Source organism: Mya arenaria, chromosome 9 (assembly GCF_026914265.1).
Source record: "Mya arenaria isolate MELC-2E11 chromosome 9, ASM2691426v1".
In the NCBI taxonomy this organism is placed as follows: domain Eukaryota; kingdom Metazoa; phylum Mollusca; class Bivalvia; order Myida; family Myidae; genus Mya; species Mya arenaria.
In genome coordinates this window covers 56220370-56236350 of record NC_069130.1, presented here as the reverse complement: position 1 = coordinate 56236350, position 15981 = coordinate 56220370, and the positions used below count along the sequence as shown (strand labels likewise).

At 33.2% G+C, this 15981-nt stretch overlaps 1 protein-coding gene across 1 annotated transcript in view; it reads left to right on the top strand.

Annotated features, from left to right (window-relative positions):
• LOC128246827 (uncharacterized) overlaps window positions 1-15398 on the top strand; it is a 69431-nt gene extending 54033 nt beyond the window's left edge. Inside the window, exons 10-13 of the mRNA XM_052965294.1 lie at window positions 10100-10390; window positions 10724-11005; window positions 11225-11323; window positions 13358-15398. Coding sequence (XP_052821254.1) covers window positions 10100-10390; window positions 10724-11005; window positions 11225-11323; window positions 13358-13554 — 869 coding nt within the window. The 3' untranslated portion in view covers window positions 13555-15398. The remainder of the gene's footprint in view (window positions 1-10099; window positions 10391-10723; window positions 11006-11224; window positions 11324-13357) is intronic.
• Window positions 15399-15981: the final 583 nt, after the last annotated feature.

Here is a 15981-nt window from a genome sequence, read left to right as displayed (position 1 = left end):
TGTTATTGTTTTTTTTCTCTGTCAGCAGGGTCGCCGCAAAATATAAGTAAACATTTTGAGCCAGTGTTAATTTATTTTATGTTATAATGTTCGTTGTCATTAGTGTTTCAATTTTACGTTACGTTAAACATCTTTTCCCGAGTTATTGTGACGTCATCTGATAAAATATTCACGGTTACAGTCGGGTCGTTCCATTTACAGAAAGTTGTAGAAAGGATTACTGAAAGTATTCTAAAATGAAATGAAGAATTGTTACAATTCTTGAATGAAATAAAGTGAACTATTGGAGTTTGATGTCATTATCGGGAATGAACGCATTTGGCCGTGTCAAAGTTAAGGTTAAAAAAATGAAGTAATTGTTTACCATTCTTGAATGAAATAAGAACTATGTGTACATATAAGTAATGACATTGGCGGGTTGAGTCATTTATGGGATATGAACGCATGGGTGGTCAAAGTGATTGGAGTCTGTAGGTATAAGAGTACCTAAATGGCAAAAGTGGGTCCCCAATCTGGTCAGGTACAGGGTGCTGTGATATCATTCGCGATTGCCTACTCCATTTTAAAGCATTTTTTTGCGCATTTTAGCGTATAAAATAGACTTTTAGGCGAATGGAAACGGTGACGCAATGACGTCAGAATGCGCCGACGTGGACGTAACGTAGCAAACGAGGACCTACACTTCAATACCTACCAACCTCCTTTCATTTTAGGTTCCGGGCTATCTTCTGAGATAACTGCTCTTCGGAGCTATAATGGGAATTACGCGTGTTAAAAGACAAAATGTCGCGAATTTCGGCATACCTTGACGCGCTAGAAACCGGTGACAATATCATCCAGACACCTTGACGAGTGCATCTGTTGGGTTATAGCTACCCCTAAATGGAAACGTTCGTCTGCAGCCTGTAATGGCAGGGAATGCTGCTGATATTTTGAGATATTGCCCCATGAGTGCAACTTGTAGGGTATAGCGTGACCTTAATGGCAAAGTTGGTCACGAGCCGATAGGTGCAGGGATGCTGAGATTCTTCGAGATGTGCCGTACACCCATTTAAAGATTTAATTCGCATTTAGCGTATAAAATAGCTTGTAGGCGAATGGAAACGGTACGAAATGACTCAGAGATGCGCCGCGCGGTGGCGTACACTTCGGAAAGAGAGACTAAATTGTCATACTGTTCAAACACCCTATCGTTTTGGTTTCTTCGATATATCTTTGAGATTAGTCTGCCCTTCGAGCTAATGGAGCGCGTTAAAAGTACGAAATATATCGCGAATTTCGGCATACTTTGGAAGCGCTAGAAACCGGTGACCAAATACATCCACGACAACCTTGAACGAGTCATTTGTTGGTTATAGCATCCCTAAATGGCATGTTGGTCCAGCCTGGTCATTGCAGGGAATGCTGAGATATCTTCGATATTGCCATATCTATTTAAGGTCATTTTTTTCGGCACTTAGCGTATAAAATATCCTTGTAGGCAAATAGAAACGGTGGCGCAATGCCGTCAGAGATGCGCCAACGGTGCGTAACGTAAGGAATCCGAGAGACCTAATTTAATACCCGTAAATAACCTCCTATCATTTTTGGTTCAGAGATATCTTCGAGATTAGCTCCCCCTACGAGCTATTGGAGCGCTGGTTAACGTACGAAATGTTCGCCCGAATTAACGGCCATTACTTTGAACGCGCTAGAAACCGCGTGACCAAATATCACCCAGGACCCCCCGATGAGTGCATCTTGTAGGGTATAGCGTCCCCTAAATGGCAAAGTGTGGGTTTGTGCATGCCTGGTCAGGTCCTAGTATGTCCTGAGTATAGCTTCAGATTGCCCTCCCCATTTTATGCAATTCTTAAATGTGTGAACAAAAACTATCTGAACAAGTCATAGATCACGTTTTACACAATCTAATAAGTTGTCAGATTGAATTAAACTCATCGAAAGATAACAAACGTTGTGAACTTGTAGAGTTATTGTGACATTATATGATGAAATAGCGAAAAAAAAGAAAACTTGTCGAAAATGACATAAACTTTGTTCGGATGTATACAATGCGTGAACTTACTACTGAAGTACCACACATAGTTTTTACTTTTGAATAATTATTCCACTAAAAACAGACTTGTAGATATGGTCTCAGCATAGAAGATTATTCATTCCTCATGCCGTAATTGCTAAACGTGTTATCTCGTGATATACAAGTAGTATTAAACTTAAAGATATTCCAACTGTTTAGGTAGGTCTTCGTAGCACCAGTCTATCTGCATTTAGGCGACAGGGGGTTCGAACCCGGTCTCCGACTAATTTTTTTTTAATATTTTGGAAATATTTTTTACATTTACTGATATCAAAGAGTAAACACCATTTTAAATAATTGTCCTGAGATTCGTTTCGAAAACAATATTTTTTGGTGCCCATCTGGTGTACAATCCCTTTAACTTTAGAAATTCTTAATTTGCTCAGAAAGGATAATCAATACCCTTGTGATCAGCATAAAAGTAACATGACAGTGATCTCGTAAATAGAGTCCTGAACAATCACCTCTTTTTGAGGAACATTTTGAATGAAAAGCAAAATTGTTCTATGTTTCAATAGCTTCCCGCAAAACGAAATTGTATTATGTCTAGTTAATGTTTCATTTTAATTGTCAGTGTGATCGAACTTTAAACTGAAAAGCTACTTCATTTTGAGTGAACGAAAAGGGTTTTTTATATCTCAAAATTATACATTTTTTACACTGAAAGCAATCATGCATAGAGCATCAGATGGCGTCCTACAGAAAATATTTGTGGCGTAAGTCTCCTTTGATAATTTCCATCCTTAACGTAATGTATTAAGTAAAATAAATAAAAACCAACATAACTGCACTGCATAGTAAAAATTGGATGAATAAAGTACAAACTGCACTGATCATTAAAGTAAAACAAACCACCGGAACTGCATGCACTCAGATAAAAAAGCCAATGAATGCACACGTTCACTACATTCATGAGTTCATATTTAGATTAACGTGACATTTTCTTGAAAATAAACACAGACAGCAATTCGTAACGTACGCGATATTTATTTAATAAAGATAGTACGTTCCTGAAAAAATATGTGATCGATAGAAAGCTAACCTGGTAAAACGTCGTTTACTGACCGTTTTATGATCTCCGATAGGCTACAACCGTATAATAATTAGGACCAGTGTACTGGCGATGCGTGAGATATATTTAAGATTACTAGAGTCGTCAGTTTCCAGCACTTCGTCAGCCGTATCGTGTTCTCACTGTTCATAATTCGCTCAACATGCTGTAGCCCGGCTAACGTTTGAACCTACTGAGTCATTCATATATGTTAAACCAAAGGTTTGTCTTATGTCTCCTTTAATTGGAATTGTTTTGTTCAAGGAAATGAAATTATTAATGTATTTTTCAATCTGTGATTTGACAAATGTCGTCTAAACTGATGGATCTACTTAATCCTACTCTTGAATGTTTTATCATTCCTCAAATGGTTTTGTCTCGTGTATTGCGTTAATCTAAAATTAGGTTATGTTTAACAATTTTGCTTTCTTATAAGGAAAAATGTCTTTCTAATTTTGTCAATGTTTGTACACAAATGAAACTTCAGTTTCCATATTGGTGTAGGGGAGCGAGACACCTAGAAATCGTTTTTATTACGTGAAAATAGTAAAATTTACTATAGATATATGGGACATTTATTCAGAACTCTATTACCAAAATAAACACGGTGACCACATGGGCAAATTCCCGCAATATCATTTGGTGTTAACCATTCATGAACAAGAAAGGTTTAGCCTGATAAAACCAACTAGACTGTGCAATCGGTTAACTGCGCCAGGCTACTAAATGTTAACTTTCAGTGATTACCGTTTCCTCTTTTAAAACAAAATAAACCCAAGCCGTTCGAATGATGTAATTCTGTTGTTTTTAAATTGTCAAAGTTTAGAGTTCGAGGAACTCATCAGGACTTGTCAACTAATTTATGGCATTTAAACTTGCATTTGGAAAACAGCACACACTTGACGGTAATTACCAACGTTTTTCAAATGAAACTTGGACTGTGCTGGAGACAATACGCGAAAAGGTCAATCAATGCCTATATTACTAGATTCAATATTCCAGAGTTATACTTCTTTTGGACTGTAAACATGAGAGTTGCGTTCGCTCCGCGAACACTCTACTACGATCTCTTAAAGCAATGTGTCCAAGGATGCGTATTTAGGTATAAAGTATTTTTAACGCGCCTATGTCAGTTGTTTTAAGCGTATATATGTTGCTGCTTCCCGTTTACAATATTCCAGAAACAATATTCTACACCTCAGATAAATAGATCCAATATTTAGCCATGATAGAAATTCTTATCTTGCCGCCGGCGAAGATAAATGGCATCTATGGAACCCTTTTTAATGTCACCCACATTGTAAATTACCTCCCTTGTTCTGAAGAACTAGCGTTGCAGCATCATGGAAACCTGTCTTGTGGCAATAGTTAGAATGCTTTATTATTATTTCTCGCTTCAAATGTCACCATAAAACAGTTTTATGACCTTTCCAGTAAAATATGCTATCCCTCTCCTAGAACCATTTAAAGACCGATTGACTATTAACATAATCTGAATCAATGCGCGAATGTCCCATGACAACACGAATAATCGCAATATCCATACGCCATAAGCATCACTAAGCATAAATGACATTTTACTTGTTTTTTGTTTTAACGTAAAGTGGAGAAAAAACCATCTACCAAGCCGCTCGTGTAAGTTCATCCCGAACCCTCATCAGGTGTCTTGGGAACTACGGTTCAACCTCGGGCATGGAAGATACCTATATTCATATCAATTTCGTATATAATACAAGTAGCATTATCAAAAGAGCTTTTTTCATACATGAATAACAAGACATACGTAATATATCAAAACCATGACAATGAGCTGTGACCTGTAAATAACGTACATAGTTTTAAATGGGTACAATATTGGAACAAGATTTTAAAACAGCGTTTTATTAGTATTCATGCATACAATTACAAAAATTAGATAGATTAGAGCCTGAATACAAGAACATCAACTAGTGTCACAACTGTACGTCAGTCCACACGCGCACTGTTCCTCTAGTTGATATACACCGCTGTAGATTGAAAGCTTTTACAAGGTACAGCTAGAATTCGTTTGCACTTTTTAAACAGCAAAATTTTAAGTAGCATTAGTACATGAGAATCAGCATGTATACAATAAGTGTGTAGTTAGTAAAAATGTATATTTAATTTCATTTTGTTAGAAAAAAGAGACCATGGTAAAGTTTTGCTAAGAGGAGTATTTAATTTATCAGTAATTTAAATACTAACTACATTTGCTGATAATTCAGAAACAGTAGACGTACAAACGCATTAGTGGTGTCCTAATTGGGTGAAAATCTTTACCTACTGTTAATCATCCTAATCTCCGCCAGGTCACTGTCCTGACACTATCTGGAACCTACTTCTTGTGAAGAATGTTTATTGAAAGTGTCAACGTGTACGCGACCAAACAAAATACTAGGCCGAGAAAAAACGGCACAAGTATGTTGTGTGTTCGACAGATATTATTGATATATAAATTTGAAACAATCATAAAAAAATATATTAGTTGCCCTTATGTGTTATTCACTATTTTTATTCATTTTCAAATGTTTTTTGGATGTTAACATATCAATTTATTTTCCGTTACTTTTATCGGTGACCGTGTTGTAATGAAAAATAGTGTGACATGGGCAATTTCTCTGTTTTTGTCTTATCTCTAAGCTGAGTTCCAGCCGATCTTACCAAATATGTTTGACTTTATTCAGTTCATGTAAATATTCAATTTTTCGCCACAGCTTGGTCAGATACGGATTTCTCATGTTGTCTTGAGTATTATTGGGTTAGATTTTATTTGTAGTTTTTTGTGAGAATACATGTTAAATTGTCGGCCAAAGACTTTACATTTGGTCCTCAACTTCACCGTTCTTGGAAATAAACAGCTAAGGACTCCCTTTTGACCTTGGTTTCTTAATATTTCCTGTTCTTCGTGCAGCTTAACCGTTGACAGCTCTGATTTTTGTTATAGGTGTTACTTGCTGACGAGCCTTGTACAATAAGTTCACGGGTACCTAGATTTTATGAAAGTTGGTGCTTTTTTCTGGGGGGGGGGGTTGTTTTGGGTTTTGAATCTGGGCATGCTCCGTCATGATATTGTTTTAGTAGGTTTTCGTGAGCCCAATTTTATATAATCCAAGATAATTTAAATGTCGTTGTACAAAGTTGATGTATGACCTTGCTATTCATTATGGCTTACATTGTACTCTTCAAACTAGTTGCATGGGGTTGTGAGTCGCTATGGCCGAAATTAAGTTGACAGTGTTACACATAAATAATTTGCATTAGTGAGGGATGACCTAAATAAATGTAGGTCTGCAGGTTTCATAAACATGTAGGTTTCAGAGATAACATCCCCAACCGAAGTTACACAATATGTAAGGAGATGGTTACATTTAAGTTTTTCAGTAGAGTTAACTTAAAATCTCTTATGCAGATGAAATGTTCCAAAGTTATCAAACATTTTTCCAACAGATTAGAGGATATACTTTTTAAAGTCTTTATCTGGACATCGACGGTTTGCGATACAAGCACAGAATACCCATTTAGCACGAACATATCCCTTTAGAAACCATTTGAAAAATGAATACATTTCAACACGTTCGGCAGAGATTTGTGATATTAAGGCCGGGCAACAAAACACGTCTTTGCTCAATACTTAATGTATTAATACGAATGACACTATCTTAAAAAATGCAAAAAAAACAAAATAAAATGCCTCGATCACTAGCGTAGAATCGATTATTTACTGTGTCAACCTTTCAAATAGGCAAGGCATCAGATACATCAATGTTTTAGTTAATTATTGTATGCATGTCTGTTTACATACCACGTTTTAGAAACATATTAATTTAAATGTTTTATGTTTCATATCATATCCATTGTTTCATACTAGTATTTTGAAAGACCGGTTTAAACTGTAATAGCCATTAAATTTTAATAAGCTTTCTAGTCCATTTAAAATTCATGAAATAAAATAAATCGCACCATTAAATAGACTCCTTTAAATGGCACAAAATCCCACGAAATACTAGATTTTTCGTACGTGGTATAACAGTAGTTGTGTTTATTATGGACTTTAAGTCCCCATTAGATTAAGTGATGTAAAACTACAAAAAAATTGGGTATGTTATGCCAAATTAAATATTAATGACATTGCACAAACCTCACAGAAAGCAACAACAAAATCAAGTTTATCACAATGTTTGGCAAACAGGGTCCAAGATCAAAAAATGATATAATGTTAGAATAGAGTAACTACTTTATTTCCCCCCGTTTTGTAAGATCGGAATATATTCACGAGTATTAACAGTAAACTCTATTATCACGTGTTCAGCCACTCGTTAAAAAAATCAATTGCTAATTGGTAGATGACTCATGACATAATTTCGATCTTCACTAAATAAAACACATTTTCTGGTTTACATTACCTAATAGCACAATATATATTGAATTGGTGTTGAAAAATTGCTATAAACACTATTCGTGACGTCTTTTGAAAGTAATTTCAAACATGTTCACTCGTCAAGGTAAACTGTACGTTTCTTTATTAAGCAACATGAAACAAAATATAAAGAGCGGTAAGGTAGTGACCATATCAGAATTTCCACACTTCAGTGAAAATAACAGGGTAAAAAAAACATGAAAAAAACAAAGAACAAAAAAACTCAACAGACTTCATTCAGCGTTTCAATTTAAAAAAAAAAAAAATAATAGCATAGTGGATTAACTTTCAATTCAATTTGCAGATAATTGCATATTCTTGTCATATGACACGTCGACTCGATGAAATCACTGCTGAAATACACACTAATATTTTCAAAATTTTATAAACGCGTGTTCACTATTTGGATTCAATTAAACAGCGCTTCCTGTTTAACCAGACTGACGTTAATAGACACTATGTAAAAGAGAGAGAATAATAACGGGGTAATAATTTATCAAATGCAACAAAACATTCTTATTTCAAAAACTGGATCGATTCTATATAGTTTTCGTTAACGACATTCTTTCTAATACTCAGGCAAAATAGACACAAATATATATTAATTAATAACATAACTGGATTGCAGAATCAAATATTCTAAGAAGCCGTTCCAAATCGCTTGACAGAACACGCCAACCACTGACACTCATGAATAACAAAATAAAACATAAAAATATTACTAACATGCAAAAATCATACCTCTTAATGACATGCGAATGCACCTTACCAGATACTACCATAAACCCATTTTGAAAAGCCTTTAGCACACTTAGAATCAGCGCATACATGAGAAATATATATTGTCAAAAATGGTATCAATAACACGGAAATCAGTCCCGTATGACAGAGAACAATAATTTAATATAGAATACTTCATAATCTCGTTCCGATCAACTTTAATTGTTTACTTGTTAACTTTTTGTTAAGTATAAACAGATTCCTCTCGTTCATCAGATGTAATGGATTGAAGATACGAACATTTGTTTATACATTCGCCCTACTTTTCTGTTTTTGGAACTGACGTGTTCAAGAAAAGTGTTTTAACAGAACTTTAATACACATTAATTTTCAATCAATATGAAAAAGACCAAAAAGAGTATAAGCTGTAAATGTTGTCCATTCGGCTTAGCCAAATACGTACTGTATTTATAAGACATATTTTGTAAGCGAACGAATATTATTCTATGTGAATGTCTTTAATTATTTGTACTACGTCTAATAGTCTCTCAAGTCATTATTCAAACAAAATGTGTCATCTCGTTGTTTGAATGATTTTTAAATATACAAAATATCTTTTTCATTATTATGTAATTTCTTGATACGACATTAAAACTGATGGTATATTCAAATATTTTGTCTATGTGATATTTTGGAATGAATAAACGGATTGTCATGCTTTGCCAATCAAGGAAAAAAAATAATTTGGATGAACTTCATCAACTCGTATTCATGAGAGACACAAAATCAACACTAATCAATCGATTGTATGTAAATACCCTTTATGATAATAAATCCTAAAGCCTCTTTAATTAATACATACCGTTTATCTGATTCTAATACAACTGCTTATCTAGGTACTAACAGTAAGAAACAATAAGTTATATACATTTACCACAACTTTATGTGAAATAGAATGTTTAGTAAAAAAACGATTTAGGTATCTTAACACTGGACAAACATGATTCTCAAAAGAATTTTGACATGATATCTAGACATTTGACAAACAGTTCTCAAATAAATTGACTTGGTATCCTGGACATTGGACGAACATTATATAATAAATTTGACTATGTCATCTTGACACTAGACGAACATGATCTCTCAAATAAATTGACTTTGGTATCTGGACTTTTGAAAAAAATAATAGAAAATCTTGTTCATACCAATTTATAGATACCCACTATGAACAACAGAAAATACTATATGCATGTAAACGGTAGCATACAGTTTGACTTCGTGTTCCTTTGACTTATAGGTTGGTTAATTTTTCTTGTTAGGTTATAACGCAATAAAAGTGAGTATCTTTGTGAGTGATATTGATCTTATTTGCAAGCAAAACTTGTTTTAAATTGTCATATTCTTAATTAAAAAAAATACAAACCATCTTTCGGGAATTATATGCAACGAGAGACGGGTTCGCCACAACGTTTAATGTACAAGGGTTGGTTTTACATTAATAAGTTTCTCAATAAATTTGAAACGTAGCCTAAAAACTAAATTTTTGACAAAAGTCTGTTCTGGAATCCTTATTTAAAACAATGAATAGGTGGTTCCTGTTTGGCAAGTCATGACAGACAACAGTCCCCGAAATTGATATATACATGTTAAAAAAAGTTAGACTATGAATAATTATATCACATTTATTCTTTAACTGATATGTGATTGAACTTAGGCATATGCCTATCATTATCGAAGATACGCTGTGCGACGCTTCTGTTTCAAATGATCAAATAAATTGAGATAAAAATATGACAAAGATGCATATGTTTTGCAGATTCATTATCGGATACGCATGATGCTAATGATATTATTAGCTACAACAAGAGTTTCCTGGCGGAAGAACTAGATGCAAATGTGTATATCGAATATCTCTACAAGAAAGGACATATCTCAGATGAAGAAAAGATGAGCATTGTGCGTGTCGAAAACAGGAAAGGAAAAATGATGCAATTACTGACTGTCATGCTACGCAAGCCTCTAATTGTAGCAGAGGATTTTCTATGTGAAGTTGAACGTAGCTCCGACAACTGTGTTAGACGTCGTCTAAGGCCAGATAAAATAGCAAGTACGATCCATTGAATACCACATTGTTTGCAATCAATTTCTTTTTACATTATCTCTAAACATGATTACTAGTACATAACAACTACTCAAATTATTATATGATATAAACGAAGTTGAACATAGCTCTGACAACTATGTAAGACGTCGTCTAAGACCAGATAAAATAGCAAGTAGGATTCTTTGAATACCACATTGCTTGCAATTTGATTTTTAAATTATCTATGAACATGTTTTAGAAGTAAATAACAACCACTTTCATTATTATATAATACCTAAAATATGTAATGATTTTTAGCAATTACTCAATACATTACAATTTTTGTTTTCTGTTTAGGTACAATATATATTGCGAATAACCTGATGGATGTCTTTCCTGGGGTCATCGAAATTCTCCCCCTTCGTGTTATGACTCATGAGTTGAAAGACTGGCCAATGCCAGATGATGTTCAACAGGTTTTGCAAATGGAAGTACCAAGACGAACAAAGGCTATGGCCATTGTTCAGTATGTTTTGGCATCGGATGAGACCATTCGATGCCGATTTGTCCAGATATTGCGAGAAAAAGATCTTGTACCAAACAAAGCCCTTCAACACGCAGAAAACCCTTTACCGAGAGGTTTGTACATTAAAGTCCCTTTAACAATTTCTGATACTATTGTGTAACCTACAAGCATTTAGCGGAGGCAACTTTGCATTGTATAAAGAAGAACAATTTGTGTTTTGTGCAAAGACAGCCTCTTCATTTTAACGTTCTTTTAAATGATTTCTGTCATTGCTTTTTAATTTTTAATACAATTCTTTGCGAATAACACCAGTATTGCGCTACTTTATACAGATTATACTTTACCTGGGAAATATCGAGTCATCGAACAAAACTGCTTTTCACTCGGTGAATTTCACGTACACCGTTCCTTGAGCCATTCCAAAACACGACGTAAGACATTACTTGTATACTAGCTTAATCTGTATTTCTATTACAGTTGTAACTTTCACTTTTGTTGCAATGCAGTTATATATAGCACATGTATATTAGATTTATACTGAATCAAGTAGTATATGTTGGTGAATAGGAGAAGAGGAAATGAAAATATCCAATTGAAAAACTTATCCTAAAGCTCATCAAATATTTAAAACGTACCTAGAAGTTCATACAAACACATTGTTTCATTCCTATATAAGGAAAAGACATTATCACGACAACCCTAAACACCACCAACAATAAAACTTGCATAAATCGGCAAACAAACCTACGTTTTATACGGTTTATGACTTTCCTAATAACTTGACAAATAATAATAATAATAATAATAATAATAATATAATAATAATAATAATAATAATAATAATAAAATCTTTACTTTTTTTATTATTTTGATACAGTATGACATAACTACAGATAACACTGTAAAAACATGCTATTTTCAATATGGCCGTCTGCTAACAAAAACATTCCTGTATTTTAATAGCTGTTAAACACCTCTGTACTATGCAATCACATTAATATACAGAAGAATTATACATTGTTATTCTCACTACAGAATACCAATTCAATTCAATTTATTTCATGTATTCACAGGCAGACATTCAATAAATTACTATTAATTGTGTTTATATATTTGATAGAAGTTAGAATGTTGTTAAACTCTTCGTTATCCGAAATTTTATTCAATTATTTCATACAGTTATAAGAAAATGAATTTTCAAATTAAATAGTTCGCGTTTTTTTCTTTAAACAAAAATTCGTCTTTTGAAGCCGACCGAAGTAAAAGTGTTCATTGTTTGCCAACTAAGTAACTTTATCATATACAATATTACCTTTTATCGTTCTGTATACAAGAGCAGCGCATTGTTATATACATCTGTCGGTAAAAGCGACCTTTTCTCAATTGGACAAATATCAGGGAATCGAACATTATACTTTTTTCTGTTGAAAGTGCTTGGAGCAACGTCAAAAGATCGTTATCTTATATTGACGTAGATAATTCGACAGATATATTGATATAAAGTTCTGATAAAAGTGCTGGTGACAGAGACGTCAGCTTTAAATTTATGACAATATAATTGCATTACATAATTGTGTCCAATGTTTACCTAGCATATTTGTTCAATGGGACACTGTTGCTGTACAATACATCTTTTTGTTCAAAATTAACATTGTCAATTTTACTACGTCCGTGTCAACATGCATTTTCAAAAAGTCATTAAAATTATTCCAAGCAAACAAATTGGTGTGGATTTGACATATGATATGAGCCGCATCGCGCGATTTTGGGCCTTCGGACATTAATATTACAAATGAAATAATCATTAATAAAAATGCCAAAAATAATGTTTTTTTCTATGTAAATCAATTTCTACCAAACTTCTTTCTTTTTAAAGTTTGTTATTGGTGCATCATTTTCTCGACAATTTATGACCATTGGTTTATTCATGTTTCCATAGCAACCATGGATTTCGTCCCGTCATATTTTGACTGGATTAATAGTCTGTGTTTAAAATGGCCAAATGTATTAAAAATACAAAAATGATTCATCATTTTTATCTTAGTTTATGGTCCTTGAAGATTATGTGATAAGATAAATTATAGGCTAGTTGATATATTGATAAGTTAATTTTTTACGTCGTTTAAATAATGTGCTTTCGTAACGACGTTATTTGAATGTCATCAAATTTAGTAATCAAAATGCGCAATACATGGTCTTACTTGTAAACACGCATCTTAAATATTTTCCTGAAATATCATTTCATTCAAATACCTTAAAACATTGTAATATCAATTATATGTCCGAAGGCCCAAAATCGCGCTACGCGGCTCATATGTAAGACTTGGAAATCTTGTGTGAGAAAATTAATACGATACGTCCAAGACATGATTAACGAATGTTTTGGTAATATTGGCTTAAGAGTGTTCCGATTTAAGCTTCATGTTTACATACATGAGATTAATTTGTGCAACAATCTACTTCAGGCACACTACAAGAAAACATTGAAAACGATTCTGACGCCGTACAAGGTCGATGGTTCGAGTGTTTGACAACATTTTTCAAAAGATTTTTTTCGAAAAACCAGCATGAAGTCCATCAAATGAAGAAATCGTTGATCCAAGAAAGCACATTAAGTGTTAATTCAGGATACAAATCGTTTCCAAATCATCCAATGCTATAACTGGATAGAAATACAAGCGCTTCTGGTGGCGCATCCAACTTTTCAGAAAGACGCACAGACACTCATATGATGTCAGGAATAAGAAAGTTAAATTGCGATTCAGATGATTGATAATGGTGGTGTATAGATGGTGTATACCCACTGAGTATGTTTTGTTGATAAAGCTATTCGGATGCATATGTAGTCTGTTTGTGTTGTTTGAAATTTATGTGTCTCTCGCACAGTGGCCCTTGCCTTCTGCCTATGAACCGGGTTTATACTAAATTGTACGTATACTATTTGGTGTATCCCTGAAATTTAATATTGTTAAAAATAAGAAGTCTTAGGTCGGAGACCAATAACAAGTTAATTAATTTAATTGAATGGAAGTAAATAATAACCACTGTAATTTTGAATAAAACATAATTTAGTAAATTAGTACACAATTTTAATATGGGGTTAACATTAACAAATTATATTTTTTGAAACCAGGTTTGTAATTCGTTCATGATCATCTAAGGACATGATGTTTAAACCAATTTTTGCTGTCAAATAGCTCTATATACCTCACTTTTTTGGTTTATAACCAAACATAGAAAATTTAAACCACTATAACCCCACCTATAATTCCAATGGAACACGATGTCAACCGTATATATGCAAATAATTGTTTCTTGTTTTGCGTAATTGTTTCTAAAATCATTTTCATCAATGCCCAGATACCCAAGTCAACTTTATTTGAGAATCATTTTCGTGCAGTGCCCAGATACCCAAGTCAAATTTATTTTATGATCATGTTCGTCCAATGTCCAGATACACAAGTCAACTTTATTTTATAATCATGTTCGTCCAATGTCCAGATACACATGTCAACTTTATTTGAGAATCATGTTCGTCCAATGCACAGATTCCCAAGTCAAATTTATTTTATAATAATGTTCGTCCAAAGTACAGATGCCCAAGTCAATTGTATTTGAGAACCATGTTCGTCTAATGGCTAGACACCCATGTCCAATTTATTTGAGAATTATGTTTATCTTTTGTCCACATACCTAAATCGCTTTTTACTAAACATCTTTATCACATATAGTTGTGTAAATGTATATAAGGTATTGTTCTAACTGTTTTGTATCTAGCGTAGGTAAAGCTTTGTAATGACAATCAGAAAAAGTTATTGTATTTAAATTAAAGATGGTTTTAATATTTATTATCTAAAAGGTATGTATACAGACCATCGATCTATAAGTGTTGGCTTTTGTCTCTCACCAATCCAGTTAGTTGAAAGTTTCATCCAGTATTCTAATTTATTTTTAATTTCCAATTCGTATAATGACACCACCAATGAAGACTGATGTTTATTTATTTTCTTTTTTATGCTTATGGTCGAAATACCATGCTATTTTCACTGTTGAATTTTTCACTGAAGTGAAATTCTGATATGTTTACTATTCTTCAACGGTCTTATATATTTTGGTTTCCGTGTTGCTCAATAAAAGTAACATACCGTTTACTTTGCCGAGTGGACATGTTAGAAACTAACTTACCAAAATGACGTCACGACGGTTATGTTTTTCAAGCGATTTTCAACGCCAATTCAATAAATATTGTGCTATTGTTTTGCAAAATAAACAGAGAAAATATGTTTGTTTTATTTCCGTGTAAGATCGAAATTTATTTCACAATTAGCAATTGTTTAACGAGAGGCTGAACCACAAATGATTATAGACCTTATTGTTATAACTCGGTAAAAATAAATTCCAATCTAACACGGAAATAAAGTATTTACCCTACTTCTAAAATTTAAGCATTTTTGATCATGATATGTTTCCCAAACTTGTTATAAACCTGTTTTTGTTGTTGTTTTTATGTGCTGTTTTGTAAGTTTGTTTAAATATTTAATTTGGATATACATGTTTTGTTTTGAGTACATACAAAAAATAAGTTAACATCACTAAAACATAATGGGACTTAAAGGTTCAAATAACTCTACTGTTATACACGTAAAAAAACTAGTTATTTCGTTGGATTTGGAGCCATTTAAAACTACCGTTTTAACTATGCTGATTTGTGTTTTATTTCATGAACTTAAAATGGACAAGACATGTTTAAAAAATCAAAAGGCGATTTCATTTGAAACCCTTTTAAAATACTAGTCTGAAACAGTGGGATGATATTAAACAAAAAAATAAATATGGTTATCTAAATATGAATATAAACGGATACATAACATGCATAACAGTTAATTTAACTAAAATTTTATATATTTCAGCTTGCCTTTTTGAATAGTGTACACTGATAAAAATGCACATTCAAACAGCTAATGACCTATCTGTGCATTGTTTAAAAAAATGTACAGAAATTTTATCTTTATGACAACTTTTATGATATTGCCATTCGTAACCACTTCTTTAATACTAAAATATTGAATCGAAGAAAGTGTTTCTTGCC